We start from the raw sequence: 22,266 nt of genomic DNA, 5'->3' as shown, positions 1-22,266 counted from the left end.
GCTGGCTGGACTCCACTTGGCCGCGGATCTTCTTCTAGAGCAGGGGGCCCATGACCGAGGGGGCATCATCCTGACTGACTCTCGGGCTGCCCTCCTCCGTCTAAGAGCTGCCGACCAGCCAGCCAGCTCCAGCGGCTATGTGGAGCGGTCGCTGGCGGCCAAGCTCCATGCAGTGGAGTCCCAGGGGTGTCCACTGCGACTTCACTGGCTACCATCGCACGTGGGCATCACGGGCAACGAGGTTGCAGACGCCCTGGCCAAGGGCGCTGCTCGCCAGGCAGGGGTACCAGCCTCTTGGGATGTGGTGTCATTCGACGCTGCAAGGACTATCCTGGCCCGAGTGGTGGAGGGTCAACATCCAGATGCTCGAGTGGTCAGTGGTCAGGCCCCACGGCTCCTGCCCGGCCGCATCAGTAGAGACGCCCGGTCGCTCCTGCTTCGCCTGCGGCTTAATTGCTGCAACGTGGGAGCCCGCCTGCATCACCAGGGCTGCCGGGCGTCCCCCACCTGCGCCGACTGCGCAGAGCCCGAGACGCTCGATCACTTACTGTTCTCTTGCCGCCAGCACGACACCGCGAGAGAGGAACTCCGGACCGCATTCCAGCGACTCGGGGTACCAAGCCACAAGCTGGAAGACTTCCTGTTCCCCACGGGAACGGACGCTTTACGACGAGAGGTCTTCCAGCACCTCCTCAACTTCCTAGTTGTGACAGGACTAGTTCAGCGCTTGTAGCCATCGTGCCTTGGACGAAACGAACGCTACATAGACTGTGCCCCACTCTCTTCCTTCCTTCCTCTTTCTCTCTTCCTATCCTTTGAAACCCCCCTTCCCTTCCCTGGACTGGGTTGTATGAGGGTGAACTCCCCAACTGAGTTCAACAATATCCCCAGCTCTTTTCTCTTCCCTTCTTTCTTAATAAATCACCACCACCACCAGGCCGCAAAGCGCACCGACGCAGATTTCCGGTTTTGTCCTTGTGAGCTGCTTAGTGCGCCTATCAGTGAAAATTAAGCACAGACCAGCAAGGCCGCTACCGGAACAGCGAACCTCGTCTGGCGTACACATAATACGCCGTTGACCATGGCAGACGCCACGAGCTCCACCGCGCGGGGACCCCGGCGTCTCGGCCAGACACGAACGCGTGGTTGGCGTTGTCGTCGTAGCCAGCGGCTGTGTCAGGGAACGACGCGTTCCTTCTACGAAAGACATGTTGAGTTGTGAAGAAGAGAGCGGAGCAACGGAAGAGGGCCATAAGGAGCCTGAGGTAGGTGACCGTAAAGGAATAAACGATTACCAAAATTGAAGCTGTACCAAACAAGGCAACGGAGGACGAAACAAGTGGCGAAAACAGCTAAAGGCTTCCTAGTGGTGCGGTCATACCAGATCGCACGTTAGCATGCCGTCAGCGTGTCGTGCAAAGTCGTAATCGCCTCGGCTAACGTTTTTTGCAGTTCCTCAAAACAGAGCATGTGCTTCTTGTCATGTGTTCCTCCTTTGCCTGTCATGCTCTGTTCTGCGTCGCAATCGAAGCCTGATCTCACGTGGGTAAAGACGCGTTGCTGGCATGTGCAAGGGTTCACCGCCGCGTTCATTTTTCTGCTTTTTGCGCGTCCCGCGGTGTGTTTTCGGCCGCTAGCGGTTCTAGTGCTCCATAGCACCGAATAGAGCTCTGCGCTTCGCGTTTTACCCAATTCTAGTATGCACATGTCAAGCCGGACGCCTTGTCTCGCTGCCTGTGCAAACGCCTGGCGAAGGGTTTTTTTTTTTTTTTTCCCTCCTGATTCTAGAGTAAAAATGCGTTTCTCAATCATTTTATTCATTATGTTGTTTCCCGGAGCGATTCTTTATTGCGATGTTTTGAGTCGTAAGCAAGGCTTGTCTCCTGCCTTCGCCAGCATCGCTGAGCCGTGGGCTAAGATAAGAGCGCGTGCTGAAGGAGTCCAACAAGAGACGCAGTGCTGCGCCATGAAACGCGTCCGGGCTGTTCTCGTTTGCAACACCACTCATTTGACCTTGAACGCGTCTGGTTCTCGCCTGCCCGTGCTCCTCCTGCGCTGCCCAGGGGGCGCTGCGCAAGCGGCTTCCGGCCAGTACTTCCGGGTAGTACAAAGCTGCTGCGCGGCTCCCATAGGATCCCGTGTTGACAGAAGCAAAATGAGCTCGACCGCTGCTGAGCACGAGGTCGCGGGTTCGATTCCCGGCCGCGGCGGCCGCTTTTCTGATGGAGGCGAAAAGCAAAAACGCCCGTGTGTACGAGATTTCGGCGCACGATAAAGATCCCCAGGTGGTCAAAATTAATCCGGAGCCCTCCACTACGGCGCGCCTCATCGCCTGCGTTGCGTCGGCGCGTTAAACCCTACAATCAATCAATCAAAATGAGCTCGACGCTCCCGATTATTTTGCGACGTGGTCACCAGCTCGTCCCCGACGCGTCCGATCTATTTCAGCGATCAACTTGGCATTAGGGGAAAACGCTTTGCAGCGCTAAACACGTTTACAACGCCGATGAAAGTGCCGGGACCGTGACGGCGTCTGCTACTCGCAGGTTCACCGATCGATGGTCGTACGAAGTGAAATTTTAAGTGAAATTTCTAGTTTAAACTAATACTCTAGGTGACAAAGACTTCTCAAAAACAGCCGATCAAAAAAGAAGAGTGACGCAATCGGCGATGATCGCGCTTTCAAAAGCCAGCGAGTCCGGCGGACCGCAGGCTCGCCTGCTGCGGTGCGCCGCTCTTTTGCGTACCTGCACACTATGCGTGCACGTTCATTAAACAGTGCTCGTTTGCGTCGCCGTTACGAATACATGGTGCAGCGTTAGCTTGCCGTTTTGTTGCGTGTCTCAGTGACAAAATGCCGCGACCGTCAGAAGCGTGAAATCTGTTTTGCGATTCCGAAATGAGTGGCCGTAAAACAAAGTGGTCGGGTGAACTGAGAAGCCGCTGGCTTTCCTTGTTTTCTCTAAATTTACTTAATTACGCTCTTGCATTATATATTCCAAGTTCGCACTTAATAGGCTAGAATGAGGGTCAGCAACGTTTAGAATTGTAGGGCCGAGTTGCATGCAGCCGACACGGCGGAGGGCTGGACGGCAAATTGGGTGGGAGGGGGAAGAGGAGGGGAGGCTTTGAACGCAAAGAAAATAGCGAATTTCCAATAATATTTGACAACAATCTGGGGGACAATTCAACTAGAAGCGACAAATTCTCTGTTCTTGTCTCGCTGCCTAACTCCATTTGAGAACAGAACTGGCGCGTCGGCGTTCAAATTGTTAGCGACGACCCCTGCACTATAGACGATAACCAACAGAATATGATCGTATGTAAATATTGGGGGCCGCGCGCCGTGTACGCGGCTGTTATGTTATGCAAATATAGAAGTACACATATCTCTGCAGGCAGCGGGCGTGCGATTTCGTGCTTGTTTTGTATCCTTTAATGGCGCTTAATTTGGTTATTTGGCGCTATTGCTCCACCTACTCGCTAGTATACATGTGCCCTGCCGTTCGTAAATCGTGCGGCGTAAAACGTTACGCAAGAATCATTTAGTTTGCGAAAATACGAAACAAAATTTCCACTCGTTTCAAAGGCGGTGCCAGGCCAACAGTGCCAGCTGAGTCTGCTGCGCAATTCTTGCGTTCGCTTGCATGCTCCCGCTGAAGCAACCTTTTGCAGTTACCTCAGGATATAGGATGAGCAGGGCTCCGTGTTTATGCTACTCGTGAACTTTCCTTTGTCGACCGCACGCAAGAAGAAAAAACTGTAACTGTCGTCAAACAGTTAACCCACCCGACCTGGCGATACTAGAGTGTAAGCTTCTAGTACACTCTAGCGATACTGTCCCACGCCGCGACCACCGCGACAGCTCGCTCAAAAGAAAGCCGACAAATCGGCTTCTTTTAGCGGATATCATTTTGTTTAGCCTTAGCAACTATTTTAACGGCTATTTCATACAGTATGCAGTCATTTAAGCACGCCACAAAGCGCCACAACCAACTTTCACTCTGGCTTGTAATTGAAAACACATTGAGGGCAGCGAGGGTCGTCTGCTTTTGTACTACCCAGAGGCGTCGGCCGCTAGGGGCGCTGCATGTCGCCAAAACTCCAGCGCAGGAGGCCTATTTTGCCGCCGAAAGCGTTCTACAGCGGAGCTGTTTATGGCTGGGGCCTGTGCATTCTACAGTGAAGTTAGGGAAAACGGTGCATGTCTGCGAGCAGAATACCCTCCGAAGCATGGAGTCCGCATGTGAGAAAGAGACGGAGTGCGAGGGGCGCCAAGACACAAAGGGAAAGGTAATGTCTAGGTCTCTCGCGGCGAAACTTGCCATGTTCACGCGTTTGTGGGGTGTACTCCGTTTCATACATAGCGGCATGCATAGCGTGCAACGTTGCCAAGTCTGGAGAGCGTAATAGGGCGCTTCTTGCGACGAGAAAAGTAGTGCGCCGAGTCGATGAGAGCAAGAAAATTGCAAATTCTGTGAAAACAATTATTATAATTAGGATTTCGTGAGTGTTTCTGAACAGACGAAGTTTACGTACGTTTCCTGATGGAATCTTTGACAGCCTTTTGCTTTGAGTATCAGTTACAAGAAGAACCCAGAGGCCGAAACTACAAGCGAGCCTAGAGTTCCTCTATATAGCTCCCGCAGGGAGCTATATATGCGGGAGCTATATAGAGGAACTCTAAAGCGAGCCCGGGTTTTGAGCAGACGACGCGTTCGGTTTCCGCACTTCTCTTCTACCTTTGTTATGCAGACAGAAATATTTTGTCTGCGCTTATTTTCTTTCTTGCCTTTTATGATGATTTTAAAATTCTTCTAAAAAAATTTGAGCTCTGTTTAGAACCTTGGTCCGTCGAACGTGTTCTATTTTCCGGCGCCCCCCTCGCACTTAGCCACGGCGCAAGGCGGAGTGATAGGTAGGGGTCTTGAGTATCGGTAGTTATGGTAAGTGGGTGGTGGGTGTGTGAGCTGCCGCTGTGAGGGCAATGGCGGTGGCTTCGGCAGCAGTTGAAGAGAGACGAAGGAAGGTAGCTGCGTTGAGAATGGTGCCTTCGTTTTCGGTTACTTCTAGGGTCGGGTGGTGGTACAGTAAGGTTTGCGCGACGTCGATGTAGCGAACATCCTGTGCTAAAAGGTACTTCCGTTGAATGTCTTCTGGCTTCGCGTCGGCCGGGGTGGTACGCGGGATGCATGTGACGTGGAATTGGTGCCACCTTGATATTGGTCCGGATGTGGGAATGGAGGTGGTGAAGCGCATTATGGGGGTTTGTCGTGGGGCGACCGAATACCCTAAAGACAGTTCGGGCGGTTGGGGCGAGGGACAGACGTGCCAATTGACAATGCGGTGTACCCCGAGAAGCTCGGGGAGGGTGTTATGTAGCCCCAGTTGAAGCAATTTCTGTGGGGCGGTGAAAGTTGGAAGGCCCAAGTGCGATCTTGTAAGCCCGACGAATGAGTGCATACAGCTTGCTCTGCTTGAGGTTTAACTCGGACGTAGGGGGTGCAGTATGTGAGGCGGCGTAGGAGTAGGACGTGGACGAGGCGGCAAGTATCTTGTTCCCTCAGGCCGTGTTTGTGCGTGCATATTCGCCGGATGAGATGGACAAGTTGCGAAATTGTGCCCTGCAGTTGGGGGAGGAGGGCTGCTCCACGCCCTTCTGTGTGAAAAGGCACGCCAAGGATTCGGAGGGTGTCTGCAGTCCTTTGCCGCGTTAATTGGCTGCTAATGTGACGCCTGGGGAGGTGTCGCGTGATACTGTTTCCCAGTCTGGTTGGGGTGGCTAGGTCATTGTAAAGGATGAGAGTGTGATGCTGGGTGACATGGAGGAGAGCCGCTCCCTTTTTGTATCCTGGGTGTATCCCCAAGAGTAGTGGGGGGTGTTGAAGTCGCCGAGCAGAAAGAGAGGATTTTGTTGCACTGCCCGCTTGGCGTCGTGCACAAGGGTTTCGATTGCTTGAAGGGGGTTGAGAGATGGGCTGTAAACGTTCAGATAAAAATGCTGGGTTGGTTTCATCGAGTTCGGAGGACTTCGAACAAAGGTTTGTGCGATGGGGAAGGTGAGGCTGTATTCTTGGGCGGTGAGGTGCTGCGCCATTAATGTTGCAGAGCGCTGCAGGGGGTTTTAGGTGTTGGCCGTGTACTCACGAAATCCAGGGGCAAGGGTGTCGGTTGCTTGGAGGGCAATCATATGAGGAGGGCCAGCGGTGATTTAGAACCCCAATTGCGCTTTTTTTGTTATTTAAGGATCGGCAATTCCATTGACAGATGGTCACCGCCGGGGTGTTAGAAATTGTCACTGAGTTGGGGGGGGGGGGGGGCAGTGACTAGGGCAATTGGGCCAAGCAAATTGCAAATTGGATGGTTGAAGTTTGCCTTTCTTGGATTGTGAGGCCGCGAACGATGAGTTACTAGCGAATGCCTCCTCAATGTTTTTGATGGGGGCAGTAAGCGCTTCGTTTAGGTTCTGCATGGATTCCAGGGATGTTCTGATTTTCGATTGGAAAGCACCGAGTGGTCGATGGGGGGGGGGGGCGGGGGGGGTGATTCGTGTCGGGTTGTTCTCTTCAAGGAGGGCAGCGGCTTGCTAAAGACAGAGGTGGGGAAGTTGTGGGTGGGTAGTGCATAAGGAGGGTCGTTGAATAGCAGCCGCAGCTGCCGCCAGTTAAGGAATCGAGGCGTTGGCTGAGCGCAGCTTGTTGTTGATGGATGTTTCGAAGGATTTCTTGAAGGTTGGAGGAGAGGGGATTTGCTGCGGTATTTCCAAGGGGCTGGTTCTTTTGGCTGGGACGAGGGGGAAGAAGTCATGAGCAACGGGAGTTTGTTGAAAAAGTTGTCCGGGGGGGGGGGGGGGGGGCGATTGAGCTTAGATGGGAGGGGGAAAAGTTGTGAGCAGTGGGAGTTTGTACTGCGATGTGGGACAGCTCACCTCTTTGAGGCAGGCCGCCTGCTGTGGACGCCTTGTATTGGTGGGTGTTCTGGCGAGCAGTCTGTGGTTTCGGCTGGGCGTGGTGAGATCACAGGTTATGGGCCGAATGTGGGCGTTTCGGGCACTACTTGCTGGCGGTGAGATGTGGTTGCTGGCATAGCTTGCACGTAGGTTGACAGTTCGGCGGAAGGGGGGGGGGGGGGGGGGGGCGTGTTGGCGACGTGGCAGCGGGACACTTTAGTGAGTAGGGAGGGGGGGGGGGGGGGGCAGATGTCTTGATGATGTCCGGCGTCGCCACAGAGTTGACAAACCTAGGCGATGCGGCGATGGGGTCGGCAGCGGTGAAGTACACAGCCTACTCGGACGTAGTAGGGGACCCGTGTGCCGTGGAACGTTACGGGGGCAGTTGTGGTGCGACTCATGAGCCGAGCGTGCAGGAGCGAGCGGTTGGCTTCCAGAAGTTTTCGTAGGGCTCCCTGGGTGATGTCCTGTTCCAGACTGTGGATCACGCCGCGGCACGTCCCAAGCAGCCGAGGCCGATTGCCAATGATTGGAAACCCCATGGGTCCCCATTGGCTTCCGAGCCGTCGGCCACTCATCGGTAACTTGGCTGAAAGATTGAGTGAGCGCTAAGCAAACGGCGACCGGAAGTAACGTCACACGGAAGGCTCATCGGAAGCCGAGCTTCAGCTGACGGATAAAAGCGCATTTTGGCCTTGAGCTTGCCGAGCCCGTGACGGCGACGGTTAGAGCGGGTGAACAGGCCACAACGCAGCAAAAAGTAGTTACCTAAAGAGCCACAGCACCGGGCCATGAAACAAAGCGTACTTAAACTAAAGTGCAGCGTATTCAAAAAAGCGTGAGATAGTGTTACACGTTCAGTATGAATGGGTCATTTGTGTGTCCTAACGCAACGGTGACCGTCGAACTATTTCAGCATTGTGCCTTTGCGCGTTCTTTGAACCCGCGGCGGGGCTGGTGGACGGACGCGTTGCACCGCCGGCTCCGTCTCTTTTGTGGCATTGAAACTGCGGTAGTACTCCTGTACGTGTCTGTGAGGTGCGTTTTGGTGTCGGTGGCTCTGTGAAGTATACCTGACTGGTGGAATAACATCGTTTGCCTGCTGTGGCCGCCGCTGAAAACGTAAGTCACCATTTCATTGTTCCTTGCGCGGTGCGGGAGAGCTCGCGCTCGTTCCCGCTAAAACTTCAGCTGTCGTTTATAACAACTGGCGCCCGTGAGTGCTGCTTAGCGTTGTTGGTTCTTGCGAAGAAAAAAGCGGTCACACACATGTACTTCCATTTGTGTGACGGCAGTTCTACCTATCCTTTTTCCGGCTTTGTGTTTTCCGAACAAGCGGCCGTGCTCCCACTGCAGGTTCACGACGTTCAGCATGCGTTGAAGCAAGCCTCGTGTGCAGTGTAAGAGTTGCGGATGTTCTAAGCTGACTTTCTTAAACTCTAGCTATAAATGAAGCTTCCGTTTCATTATTTTCTTGAGCAAAGTAAAGATATTGTCGAGCGACAAAGTAATTACACTGCCGCTAGGCTTCTCCGTCGGTTGCGTTCGCATCTGGCGCGTCTGACGAGGCAGATGTGAGCGGCGGCGACAGCAACAGCGTAACCAGTTTAATACTTTATTTGTGGCTTTTTTTTGTTACCCCTCAAAATATAACGCATTCAAAGGTCACAAGGTTTGTATTCAACCTCCAAGTTGGCATAGATGCCTTGCAAAAAAAAAAAAAAAACCCTGAACGTTCGTGCGTTCCGAACTCATTGTGTAGTGCGTTGCCTTGTAGCCTCTGGGTCCCGCGTTGTTAGCGAACAAAACTTACGCTATTAAAACGTTGACGGCACGACATTTCAGTCGCGATTAAATGTTTATGGGGTACAGAAGCCACAACAAAATTTCGCGGAACCGCTGCCGTGTTGCTTTGTGTATTGGACCTTTTTAATTACCTTGCGTGACTGCAACAAGAGTGAAGCCCATTTTCGGTGAAATTCCGGACTGTTTTCTCAAGAACGAGCCAAGTAACTGCTACCGTATTACGCAGTATTGAGAAATAAATAGTGCAGTACGTTTTATGTTTCATAGCGAGTGTTAACAAGCTAGAACTTTAGGCACGGACATATTTTCACACGGACATGTGGTAAGGCTGGTGGAAAGTGCTTTTTTTAGTAAGCAGCGTGCATTTAGCATTGTAGTGAACTATTTTTTTACTTATTACAGGCGCTACGACGTAAAGGTGTTTCCCGTGGACAAGTGGCGGATGCAGCCGAGACAAGCTTTCCAAGCTGGCCTATTCTACAATAGTGCTGTTGAACAACATATCGTGATCTTGGCAGGTCGGAGAATTACCGGGGATAATGGTCCTGTTTTCATTTACCTGAATGCTTCTGTTTTGTAGGCATCTCAAGCAGTTAAACGAAACATAATCGGTTCGCGCTTCATGAGCAGCGCTTTTTAAAAATTTTTCTCGGCTATTGTGTGTGCTTGCTTTCGTGTTTGTGTTCGTATTCTTGCCACTGTTAAGCCAGGTTTCTTGTAAATTTGACATGCATAATAAAAAAACTAAAGAGAGAGACTCGGCGTGTTGTGTTGCTCAATTGTTTTTGACAAGTCACGTAATTGCTTCGCAAAGTTGATGCAGTTTGTTTATTGTGTCTCGCGGTCCCATTTCTGTTTTATAAATGTCATTGTACAAAAAATTATTTAACGAGTGCGCTATAAATAAATAATGCGCACTCGTTAAATAATTTCCTGTACAATGGCATGTATAAAGCAGAAATCGAGCTGCGAGGCAACTCATAAAATAGGCATTGGTCATAAGGACTGGCCACTAAGCCAAAAATGTGCATGAAAATAGCCTGGGGTCCACCTATAGGCAATATCATGGCAACATACTTTGCCAAGCGTTGTCCAATATTGGCCTTCCAGAGCTTGGCCAATTGTTGGCTTGTCACCTTTCCCAAGCGCCAGCCAATGATGGCGGCCGAGGTATTGCCAAGCTCGGACACATTGGCCACGGATGATTTGCCATGCTTGGTATTGGCAATTTCTGCTGCTTGGGGTGTTGAGTGGGGGTTTCATGCATGGTGCTAGCTCGTAGTTGGCACTTCCGAGGTTAGTCACCGTTATTTTGCTTAGCATGAGCGCTGTCTGGGCATTGGCTGTTACTTGCCACCAATAGGTTGCGATCCGGTTTAGCTTCTACGATGCCTTCGTTGAGAAACTGTGTCCTCAAAATGGCACATGCTTCAGCAAGACTTGCAACAAGGATTCGGGGAGCCCAGGCTACTGAGACCGGATCGTGTTATGTAGTGATTGTTCGGGAGCCGAGGCGGCGGTGTTCTGCGCGTCGTTGCAGTTGTTTTCGTGCCCCTCGGTGGGTGGCGATGCGGCTGCTTGGCCCACCGCAATTTGTGTGTGGCGGCGAGCACCGTAATGGTGAGGCCACTTAACTCGCCAAATTCCATGTTGACAGTGGTGGGTGCTGTCCTATGGGACGTCTATGGGGTCACCCTCGCCCGGCGTTTTAGCGGCAGATGTCATGGCAGGAACGATAGTGTCGCTAGGCCTAGAGACGATGCTTAACGTGGCCGGCGAGATGGGAGACCATAACGGGGACGGTAACTCCGTCTTTTCGAGTCTGGGGGCTCAGTCGGCTGTCTACGTGCTCCAGAAGACGTACCGGAACTGTTTTTAGTGGCCGTATGATGGCCGAGGTAGAAGGCCCGCACTTGGGGGGAGATAGACAGTTTGTTTATTTTTTGCTTCGGACTACTTGCGCAGCATCCACTGCATTGCACTCTATGTATGAAACGGAGTATGGTTGGAGAGCAACAAAAGGAAAAGGAACACTCTGGGAGTAGATCGCGCGTGGGCACGTGGAACGGCGCCGCGAACAGCCGCGGTTAGAAAATGATAGCGCGGCCGTCGGGCCGAGCCGGCTGCACGGGGTGCAGAACGGGCCGCGACGCTGCGAGCCAGCGTCAACGTCGCGCTAGAGTTCCTAATAGGACCTTGACGTCGCTTCGATCCAGCGGCGCAGGTGGGAGAGCGGACCCGACCCGTGATGCCGAGTGCAAGAGAACGGCGACGACGCTTCAGCCTCAAAAAATTAATATAAAATGTGATGTAAATGTAGTCGTACTGTCATACCGTCGTGTCACCAATACAGCTTTGCTGGTCAACCACCTACACACAGTGAAATGGCCGATTATTTCTATTGTTCCGAGCCCACAGAAAACATCTTGCGGCAAAGCCAACTTTGCCCATGTGTCTGAACCGCGAGGCGTTCCATAGAGCGAGGCGTTCGTGTGTGTGCGTCTGCTTGCTTGCTTGCTTGCTTATGGAATGAGTCGTCCGGAGCACGCGACATAAACCCAGAAAGACGCCTTTTCTGTATTCCATTGCACTTCTTTTTCTCGTTGTAATGGAGGGGACGCGTAACGTTCGGGGTCACGGACGCCCGGAACGTCGGAAATTTCCAAGTGTGCTGGTCTTGTAAACCCTATCTGCTTAAAGGGGCATGCCACGGTTCTCCACCAAGGATGGATGAGGCTGCCCCGATTCCAGACCACCTGCCAAGAGTAAATGACGTCCAGGAACGGCTAGTCGCAGCACGACTTCCGCCTAGAGTTCGTGCCCCCTGTTCAAAATTCTGCCATCTCATCCTTGTTGGTCATTTACCTTCGAGGACTTGAAGAGCTCAAGGTTGTTTTTGCGTGAGGGTTCAGCGCGCTTCGTTTACCACGGTACAGTAAAATTTACCCTGTAACCACGGGGCAGGAGTCGCCCGCTATACTGGCGTTCCACTAAACCTTCATTCACGCGCCGGAAGATAGCCAGCGTAAATGCTATTTATGTTCGCTGATTTTGCGAGCCTCTTTCGCCGCCTAAACACACAACCGTACACGCGGCAAAATACCTTTAAAATGTAAACTGTTTTGCTCTAGAGTAAATTATTTGCATTACAAATTCCAGGCACGAAAAATATTTTTTCAGTTCAATTACAGTTATGAAAATTAAATGCATTAGTTTTACTATCGAGTTTTTTTTACAGAAACACAAACGCATTATTTTAACTGTTTTTGAGGCACCTAGATCTGTTTGCTTGCCGCGGAGGCAGTTACTGAGCTTCGGGGTAGTTTCCGAAATTTTCTCCTTTGTCGAAAGTGCCCTCCTATACCGAGAAATATGCATCTCGAACACAACAACAACAAAGAAAGCGTACGAGAAAGAGCGAAAGCCTTACAAAAGAGATTCAAATTAATGGTCTACGTAGACGCCGCGGAATACGCGGCATGCGATGCCATGACCGTGGTAGCAATCGACCGCCACGGCAATTCCGTCACTAGAGGCACGATACTCACATCGTCGCCGGAAGCGGCAGAAGAGGCCGCCATTGCCATGGAGATGGCTTCCACGAAAGCTAGACTCGTTGTCAGCGGCTCAAAAACTTTGCAAACGGACAGATCTCGTCCGACGCACTGGCCGGCTTCAAAGACCGGATAAAAGTCCGAATCGTATGTACGCCTGCACACTCTTCTCTTACCGTTACGAGAGCGCTCACGGCGGGGCTCGAGGTTTGGCTAACCGCGTCGATCACGTCGAGGAAACATCTGAGCATTTCTCGCGTGCAGAGAGAGAGAAAAGCAAACGGAAATACCGAGAGGTTATCCAGGCTTAGAGCCCGGATTGCTACTCGACACTGGGGAAGGGGTGTGCAGGGGATGAAAAGAGGGCAGGCAAAAAAGATGGGAAAGGAGCAGGGCCGCGCACACACTTTAGTCCCTTTGCGGGCACTATAGTCTTTCGGATAAGCCTGCTTCCTTCATAAAACGCAAAAGGTCTTTTGTTGCCTTCTGCTAAGTCGATTTAGTCTCTAATGTGAACGGTTGATTGTCCAATCGGTTGAGCTCGGCGGCCAAAACACGTCTTTCTGGTGAATACTGGGATGTGGATGGACCGCATGGTCTCGTTCAGGGACATAATTGATCATTACAGATTGGAACGGGTTGAATATCCCCCCGCTCACTGTACTCTCAACAAATGGCAGTCTGTAGCATGGCGCCTATATATACATTCCCCAATCTAGTCATGTACAATCATGGACAAATCAAACGCGAACACAAAATTATGAACGAGAACACACAAATAGCGCGATTTCTTCCCATGTAAGTCAAAATACCGCTTGACTTACTTACAAAAAAAAAGTTGGGAAATATGGCTTTCTAAATATACCAATAGCGTACCGTTATTAGAGCTCCACGAACAGTGTTTCTCAATTTTGCGTGTTGTGTTTCATATTTTCGTGTTCGCATTTCATTTGTCCATGACTTTACAGACACGAGCGAATGTAAGCTATGTACGGGCAGAGCAGACCTATACGCCATATTATTTGGGAGTGTCCTCAGTAGAAGAATCCGTTAGGGGCTTCGTTTTAAGACCGCGGAGCAGTGGGAGACCGTTGTGCGCAGCTCCGACCCGGACGTACAGATCCGCGTTGTCCAAATGGCCGAAGACGCCGCCGGAACTCAAGGACTTCTGGCCGCCGTCTGAGGGGGGTGAAGAGGCTCCGCCCCATTTGCTTCAAAACCGTGCTGGACAAATAAATATTATTTCTTTCTTCCTCCGTGATGCTAATGAGCCAATCCAGTGTGGGGAAATGAAACGCTGTGTTGAGCTTAATTAGTAGCCTTTTCATGTTTTCGTACGGCACGAAGACCCCAATATCGCTGAGATAATTATTGAATCAAAAGCATTAGATGTCTCATCAGACGCAAAAGGGACCATTGTCAACGCGAGTGGCACCAAAATAGCTACCACTGTAAAGAGAAAATTAACAAAAACACATTTGGGTTCCTGTGGGATACGAACCCAGGTCCCTAGAGCAGCGACCAAAGGCGTTCACTTATCACTGCGCTAACTCGGCACCCTGCAAGCGGGGGAACAAGAATTAGCCTGGTGCGTTCTGCGTGACGGGGAATGCGAGTAGAGCAGCGCACGCGAAAGATCTTGTGACTGTGGGGAAGCTGCCTCGTGAAGCCCGCAATTCGCGTCAACATACGAAGAAACAAAATCAAGACAGGGAGGAAAAAAGTTTATATGCAAGTCCCTAGGGGCTAATCTGGGTGACCGCCTGTAATAGCGGGCCGGCGACTGTTCAAATGATGGTAGCCTGGACTTGGCGACCCGAGCTGCAAAACGCCCGGGCTCGCCCGATTCTCTCCGTCATAAAGAGGTGAATTGGGTTGCCATATGCAGTGACCCTGAGTATCGAAGGCCACGCAGTCGGGGTTCAAGGGGTGGGTGGTGTATAAAAATGGTTGTAGTCGATGTCGGCAGGGGAGCGTGTAAGTGTGCGGGTGAGCCGCCATATATATATAGGCGCTCCTCAGCATTGTAGGAGGTCGGAGTGGCCGGAGGAGCACAGAAAGAAAACACATTTTATTAAGCAATTGCCTCGGTCAGAGGATACCCGTGGCCGTCAGCATGAGCCGGGCGGCGACCTGGGTAGCTCAGGTGACCAAAAGTGTCCTGCACGTCTGGGTCCGGGCGGCTACGCAGCCCCTCCTCCCAATGCTCATCGGAAGTGATTTGGGGAAGTCATTTTTGGGCAGGACCATCTGGGGGCGCCGCATAGGACTCCGATGGCTGCTTTGCTGGGTTCTGGAGGGCGTTTGTTTTCAGGAGGCGCCAGACGTGTGAATGGTCGTTTGTCTGCCGGAGGGCAGACCTGGTGGGAGATGCGGCAATGCACTGTCGTGGAAGGCAAGAAAGCTGTGTCGGGCTTTCATGGAAGGGTTCAAGACCAGCTCGTCTCTCACCCCTCTGCCTCGTCTCCCACCCCTCCATGTGTGGGTCAGCCACGGTCCATACCGGCTCTGCTGGGGTAGCGGGAGAATATATGGAAGCGGGATTTCGGGGGACAAAGGCAAGGTCGTACCCCTGGCAAAACTTCGAACGGTTGTTTTCGAATCGTAGATAACGATTGAGGGGGTAGCCTTTATGGGAGGGCTAGACTGATTGCCGCCTCTTCCGCGGTTGCCAGTGAATAAGTGTGTAGGGAAAAACCATGGAGGTAGGAAACTGTGGGTACAACCCATGTTGGCCCAAGCGCAGACGTCGCACCCCGAGACGCCGCCCTCCCACATCACCACTGCCGAGGAAGACGTCAAAATAATTTTCATACTTAAAGGGTATGTCAACGGTGTCGGTAGCCGCTCTGAGCCGATGCCACCCGGGGCCAGGCGAAAATCCTTCACTGCGACGGAGACTAAGTTAGATTCAATCGACTTCTAACTTTATCATCGTGAGCCCGTCGTCTGAAAACCGCGCTCACAAGAACAAAAAGGTCGTCACGATTTCTGTGCAAAGCAAGCAATAGGATATGTTCATGCACATCGCCGACCCGGCTAACCCAATATTCCCCGAGAACGATACGACAGAACAGATCGTCGACAGCGTGTTCCGCCACAATTGTGACTTGCGGATTTTGGGTGTGACTTGCGGATTTTGGGTTCCCGGTGGCTCCCAGATTCTTTTTACGGTGCCCGAGTGCTCTTTTCGTCTGATATCGCGCGACTTTTGCAAGCCATTCCGGCGCCAAACGGAGGCTTGCACGGCGTGTTGGCAGCCTAGGAACTGACAGGACGTTTGCCCGACCACGCAGGTTGCTATGCGCTCCCGCGAACTTCAGCGCACGCCCCGCCGCCCGCCGCTCACTTACGCGCAGGCGGTGTGTTCCCAGCCCCCGTTCGCCCCTAAACGGGGCGACTTCCCTGGGCTCGCAAGCAAACGCCGCTCCAAGACCCCCGATGCTGCCAAGAACAATCACCAGGTGAGCTACACACGCTTGTTGCCCGCTGGCGTTCCGTCCAAGCCTCTATAGCTCCCCCTCACCCTCTGCCCTTAATTAGAACTCATTAGGAGCTGCGTGCGATTCGCGCCGAGGTATCTGCCCCCAGGCAGGCGGCTCTCAAATGCCAACTCCGACTCGCCAAAACGCAGCCCTCCACCATGCAATAAGCCCATGAAATGGATGCACAGTCTACCGTCTCCCAATCCCCGCCCCGCATCTCCCGCCCAAACGTAAGGCTGTCTCGGCGGGCCACTCGCCCTGCTCTAGACGCGTGGTGATAAGCTGGAGATTCAAGAAATAACTATAGCCAGCGAACGAGAAGAATGCCTACATCTGCAAAAACTCATCTTGTCAACCGGGCGGCCCTTCAGTTTACCTTTAAGATGATGCGTAATGACTTTTGCAGCTTCTTCGGGACCCAGGCCGTAGCTCACACGTATACCCATCCCTCCTACGGACGCCTACTATTTTATAGACGCCGTAGCCCCTTGGTTGTGTGGCAGATGCATTGCCGAGCGTTCATCCGCAAGTGACACAACCTTCAACTTTAGATCGATGCTACTCCTTCCGCCAATATCCAAGAAACTGGTAAACACACCTAGTTAACAGGCTATGAATCCTGTCAACCCATGACTACCCCTTGGACCCGGACATTGTCATAAACAATTGACAAAAGCACAATGGCCGCCTTCCACTCAAACTAGTCCACCACACAAAAACGATTGAGACATGTACAGCCGAATTAGCGCGCAGCGGGACTAGTTTGAAGGCAGCATGAAAGGTAGCCTCAGCATGCGTCGTACATGGGCTATTTACAGAGCATGATCGACCCAACCGCGACGGGCAGGAACCGTCCTCACTACGATCATACACAAATTTGCCGGTACAAACGAGCAACTTCTCTCCAGGCTCCAGGACCTATACTTAGCCCAAGGAACTCAGAAGCGCCGCCCTACCTATGAGGGCTCTAAAAACGTTGACATGGACCGCATGGTCACGGTTGCAGAGGTTCGCGCCGCGCTCCACAAAATTCGCCTGGCCTCCATGGCACCAGGGGAGGAAGGCGCGACCTGCAAGCTTCTTCGAAACTTGGTTGATCGTAGCGTCGAGACCTTCGCATGCTATTACAATCGTCATTGGGAAGCCTAGTACCACCCTGCCCACCCCCAGAATGGGAGCATGCAAAGGTCTTCATAAACCTGGCAAGCCTATTGAGCTGGCCCACCTCGACCCATCTGCATCGCCCCTTTCAGGAAAGGACCTTGAACATGTTATTCACGCACGCTTGCTAAACGGTCTCACTCACACTGGACAATTCCCTTACCTCACATGCTCGGCTTTCGGGCCGCACTTTTCATGGAATACGTTCACATGAAACTCAAGTATGACATTATCAATCCTCAATACTGGGTGGACTCCGAAAGGTTTTTGTGAACTCGACTTGCGAAAGGTTTTTGGCCAAGTCTCACACAAATCCATTCTGTAAAATCAGACGGCCTTTGCCCCGGGTGCTGTGCTTACAATTACCGCGATTTCCTCGCAGATCGCACTGCAGTTCTTCAGATCAGTGACGTACGCTCTGAAACAATGAACCTCCCCTCAATACACACCCCACAGGGCAGTGTCCTCTCACCACTCTTATTCAATACAGCGTTGATTATTGTCCCACAACAGTTGACTGTCATACCATTTTTCCATCACAGTCCGTGATGACAACAACCTGTGGACGACCGGGGGAAGGGATGCGCACATTAAGGATACCCTTCAAAGGGGAGAGGTCATTGTCGCGGCTTGCGCTCGTGGCAGAGGACGTGAATGCTAACCGAAAAAAACGGAGCTACTCATCCTTCGTTCTAAGCGTACGGGAAGAGACATATTTCCTCCGGACAATCAGTGTTCACGAACAACCCGTTCCTGAGGCGCAGTGCTTTGAGATCTCAGGCTTGAACGTACAGAACACGTTCTGCACGTTCTGTACAGAGCCATGCCACGAACACGTTCATCCACCACCTCACTTCCCGGGTCAGTCCAACTATTAATCTCATAAGTATTATACTTACAGGACTTCAGGGCCCAGAGACAGAGTGATTTAGGCTTATACAGGGTTTCATCTCTTGCTCGCTTCCCTGCTTGCCCCCTTCACACCCGGAATTAGCTAGGCTTATACAGGGTTTCATCTCTTGCTCGCTTCCCTGCTTGCCCCCTTCACACCCGGAATTAGCTAAGATTGTCTCATTCTAAAAATTTATAAGACAACGCTGCAGGTGCCTCAGAGCACCTCCAAATGCCAGCTTCGGGTCACTTGGGGGTCTTTGACAGCGCCGAGGAGTTGATTGAGGCGTCCTCATGAATCACCTCACTCGCCTCACATCCAGGCTCACAAGCAGAATACTCCTGCGGTGGCTCCGTTTGAGCATCCCCTTCGCTATCGACGCGCCCCTTCCACTCTGCGGTCACATTAATGTATGGCGAGACCCATTCCGCGCAATACGCACCCCACTCTTCATCAAGCGCGCAAGGAGTACAAGCCGAGGACGATACCCGACCGGTACCAGTCACCCCTTCCACAGTCCATGTTGACGCTGCGAGCTGCCCGCGCCACGAAACTTATGCGTCAGCAGTCATTCGAGACTTTCAGCAGAGCGGCTAGCGTACGTTAACGGGACGGCGGCGGGTTCCGGGACCCGAATGGGCAGGTGCGCATTCGTTCCGCGGGGACGGTCGCCTATGCCTCCCCGAGCCCGCGCATTCGTTCCGCTGAAGGGCGATCTCCTCGCCCTCCCCGAGAGCGCATGCGCAGTTGGGTCTCGGTAACCCGCCTTCGTAGAGTTAGAGTACGCTAGCCGCTATGCTAAAACTCTCTATTAGAGAGTATGCTCCGTCTGTTGCGTGGTTACCGCGTTGACCGGGACCTGACTGCGCCTGAGCGCGCAGGCACGGCGAGGAGGGCGCACCCTACCGTAACGAATGTGCGGACATGGTGAGAGCCGACCGCGGAACTAATCCCCCTACTGAAACGAATGCGCCAGCGCCCACACGGGTCCCTGTCAACACGGTAACCTCGGAATAGACGGGGTATACGGAGTGCTAAATCTCTATTAGTCCGTCCGTTCTGTCGCGTACGTAGCTAGCGTGTTGACCGGGACACGTCTGGGCACTTGGGCATTCGTCGCGGTAGGGGGATTAGTTCCGCGGGCCTGCCTTCGCCATGTCCGCGCCTCCTCGCCCTTCCGCGCGCGCAGGCGCAGACGGGTCCCGATCAATCCGGTAACAACGTACGCGACGGAACGGACGGACTGCTAAAACTCTCTATATAGAGAGTTTTAGCATAGCGGCTAGCGGAGGCTCACGCTACGGCGGTGGGTTACGGGATCCGACTGCGCAGGCGCGCGCGGGGAGGGCGAGGAGGTTGCCCCTCAGCGGAGCGAATGCGCGGGCATGTGGAACTAATCCACCCTACCGGAACGAATGTGCACCTGCCCAGTCGGGCTCCGCCACCCGCCGCCGTAGCGTTAGCGGACGGTACCCGCTATGCTAAAACTCTCTAATAGCCCTGGCGCCTCTCCGCTTCCTTCTATTACCCTTGAAACGAAAGCGAAGAAAGAGACGCAAACAGGACGTAGCAACAAAGACCGATAATCGCTAGGCTTTCACCTTCAAAGAACATACCCAGACTTACATTCCCAAGGGATTTTTTTTTCTTCCAGTCCTTCAGTGCATCATTCGACGACATTCTAGTTTTGTGCCCTTAATTTTAAAGTAGTCTGATACTAGTCTTTACTGAATCATGGCAAAAGAAACAACGTAGTGCAGGAGAACTTCTTGGTTGATTGTATACGGTTTAACGCGCCGACGCAACGCAGGCGATGAGGCGCGCCGTAGTGGAGGGCTCCGGATTAATTCTGACCACCTCGGCATCTTTAACATGAGCCGAAATCTCGTACACACGGGCGTTTTTGCTTTTCGCCTCCATCAAAAAAGCGGCCGCCGCGGCCGGGAATCGAACCCGCGTCCTCGTAGCAGGCGTTCTTAACCTGAGCTATAAGTATTACAAAGGTCTGAAGTTCTGCAGGTGTCCTTTACGCCAGTTTCGATGTGGAAATTTGATTTTGGGCAGCAAATTGTCTGAAAGTGACGTGAGCATTAGGTGTCACCGCCATTTCTTTTTCGCGACAGTTGTGTATTGCCTTTTGGTAGGCGACAGTAATTACATGACGCAACTATTTATATTCAACTATTATCAGGCCATCTTGAAAGAGCTACAGTTCAGCATATATGAGCACAAGGAGGGTGTCCTTTAGCAGGCCAAAATGCGGGTTTACTTGCAATAGAACTCGCAGGACTGACCTAACGCCGCACGTAACGGGTTTACGTTACGTCAGATGGAGACGTGAAATCGGAGGACGCTCACTCTTAGGGTGACCGCCTTCCCATGCCAAATGCGGGACACGCTCACACTGAACGGAAGGTGTGTGGGGGGGGTGGGGGCTCTAGATACGGCACGATGAACAGTTAACTCGCAGAATTTGTGTTGACCTGTGGTGAGAAATTTGCTCTTGCAATATTTTGTCACCTATGCAACGGGGAAATAGAGTAAGTGGCGCAACTTGAAGGTACATGTCCTACGTCTGCTCAGGCAGTTTTCAATCATAGTCACGCACCAGCATTGATCTGTTGCACCTCGCCGGGAGCAATGCTAGGCGACCCGCGAGTGTGCGCTAGCTCCGAAGTAGAGGAGAGAGAGAGAGAGAGAGAGAGAGAGAGAGAGAGAGAGAGAGAGAGAGAGAGAGAGAGAGAGAGAGAGAGAGAGAGAGAGAGAGAGAGAGAGAGAGAGAGAGAGAGAGAGAGAGTCTGAGACACCACGTGCATCCGCGCGAGTAAAAATTTCCCGCTCGCAATGCAGTAAACGACAAAGGAGGGCGCGCTCGGTACCAAGCCGTCCACGTGACATTTCGGGTTTCGCCGTAAGTGGTGCGGCTACCGGTGTGACTTGCGGACGTTTCTGAGCATAATGATGACGAATCGAGCGCGTCGCTCCACAGTTTCGGAAATGCGCGTTCCTCCAGACATAACGTCGGCACGTCCCCGTTAGCCTGAAACGCATGGGATTCTACCGGCTGGTGCACGAAGGGCCTCAGTTATGCGGGACATGTTTTTGAAGATTTTCGTCTCTTGCGAGACGCGGGATGATATCCCTCAGAGCGGGGCAGTCCCAGAGTCGTGGGACGGGTGGTCGCCCTACTCACTGTCCGCCCATCACTGTGTTGAATGTGGTGTACAATGAGAGAAGGGGGAATTTTTACCGTCCTCCGTTTTGTCCTCTATTCGTTATTCTGACATTTTCCCTATGTTCTATATGCGCAGGTGTTTGATGTCCTGTCGTGCTTTCTGTTGTGCTCAAGCTAAAGCTTTCCTGCATGCTTATTTATGTTCTATTGATTGACCTTTGCCGTATGAACAGCATTTCGCTCCTTTGCGCGCTGTTGGTTGCGCCTTATCTCATGCGTAGTTGTTTCGAGCTTGCGCATATCACTATTTTTCTAATCAGCTTGTGTTGTCTACTCTTGCCCATGGCTACTTAACTTAAGCTGCGTGTACAGTGCAAATAAATGAGATATAAAAATCTGATGGGAAATGGCAGCTTGTGCAAGGTAGGCATCAGATTACGGATGGGTGTACGAAACCTGTTCAAACCAGTGGGCGCACCAAACTTCGGAAATGATATATAGGCCTTACAAAGCCGGTTTTGTAGGGCCTTGCACTGGGCTTGCATGCACGTCTTAATGCCTTTATGACTTATTGTCCAGCTGATGTGTCCAAATGGGGTCCATGCACTACAGTTGAAGTTGTTGCAGTAGGGAACATTGTATGGCATGTTAGTTGGCGACCTGCTTCCATTGACAAACGCGTCTCTCAGCTGCGTGGCCGTATCCTTGTATTTACAGGCAGCAGCCACCGGCGGCGTGTGGACGGCTAACAAGGCCCAGCCAGTTTCGACTGAGCATCCAGCCCCAAGTCCTCCGGCCCCGCCCGCAGAAGAGGCTGCTCCTCGCTCCCAGGAGCACAAAAGCCTTTTCGTGCCTGCGCAAAGCGTGTGGTTCTAGAGCTGGGCTAAAACTCGGCTTGCTACGAGGCCATTGACAATTCAGCCATGAATAAATGTTTGGTGACCATGGAAAAAGGCGTGGCCTTTAGTAAATCGATGCCCTTGAGTAGTGCGTTGTGTAGGCCTAGACAGATGCAAAAACTTGGTGGGCTGTGTGACGCATGTCACCGTCAAGGGCTTGCAGTAGCGCTTGTGGTCTTACGGTCGCAGTATTGGCGTGGCGTCATTTTGAAACTTGTGGTGCAGCCTGCTACACTCGCCGCCAGTATACAAAGGCTGAGCAGCAGGTTTTGTTATGTGATGCGTAACCTGGGATAGATGAGGCGGTGTTGACTAACGGAACTAGTTCGGGGAATGAGAGTCGTG

The 22,266-nt window shown here is 52.3% G+C and overlaps 1 protein-coding gene across 1 annotated transcript; it reads left to right on the top strand.

Annotated features, from left to right (window-relative positions):
• Window positions 1-1,124: 1,124 nt before the first annotated feature.
• On the top strand, window positions 1,125-21,964 carry LOC144171290 (uncharacterized). Its single transcript, XM_077700973.1, has 3 exons — window positions 1,125-1,265; window positions 15,606-15,773; window positions 21,740-21,964. The coding sequence occupies exons 1-3, from the start codon at window positions 1,209-1,211 to the stop codon at window positions 21,896-21,898; spliced, it is 384 nt and encodes a 127-aa protein (XP_077557099.1). The 5' UTR covers window positions 1,125-1,208; the 3' UTR covers window positions 21,899-21,964.
• The last annotated feature ends 302 nt before the right edge of the window (window positions 21,965-22,266 follow it).

The sequence above is a fragment of the Haemaphysalis longicornis genome, unplaced genomic scaffold (genome assembly GCF_048455015.1).
Source record: "Haemaphysalis longicornis isolate Haplotype H1 unplaced genomic scaffold, Haemaphysalis longicornis Haplotype H1 scaffold_1, whole genome shotgun sequence".
NCBI classification, from domain to species: domain Eukaryota; kingdom Metazoa; phylum Arthropoda; class Arachnida; order Ixodida; family Ixodidae; genus Haemaphysalis; species Haemaphysalis longicornis.
This window is presented reverse-complemented; position numbering and strand designations above follow the sequence as displayed.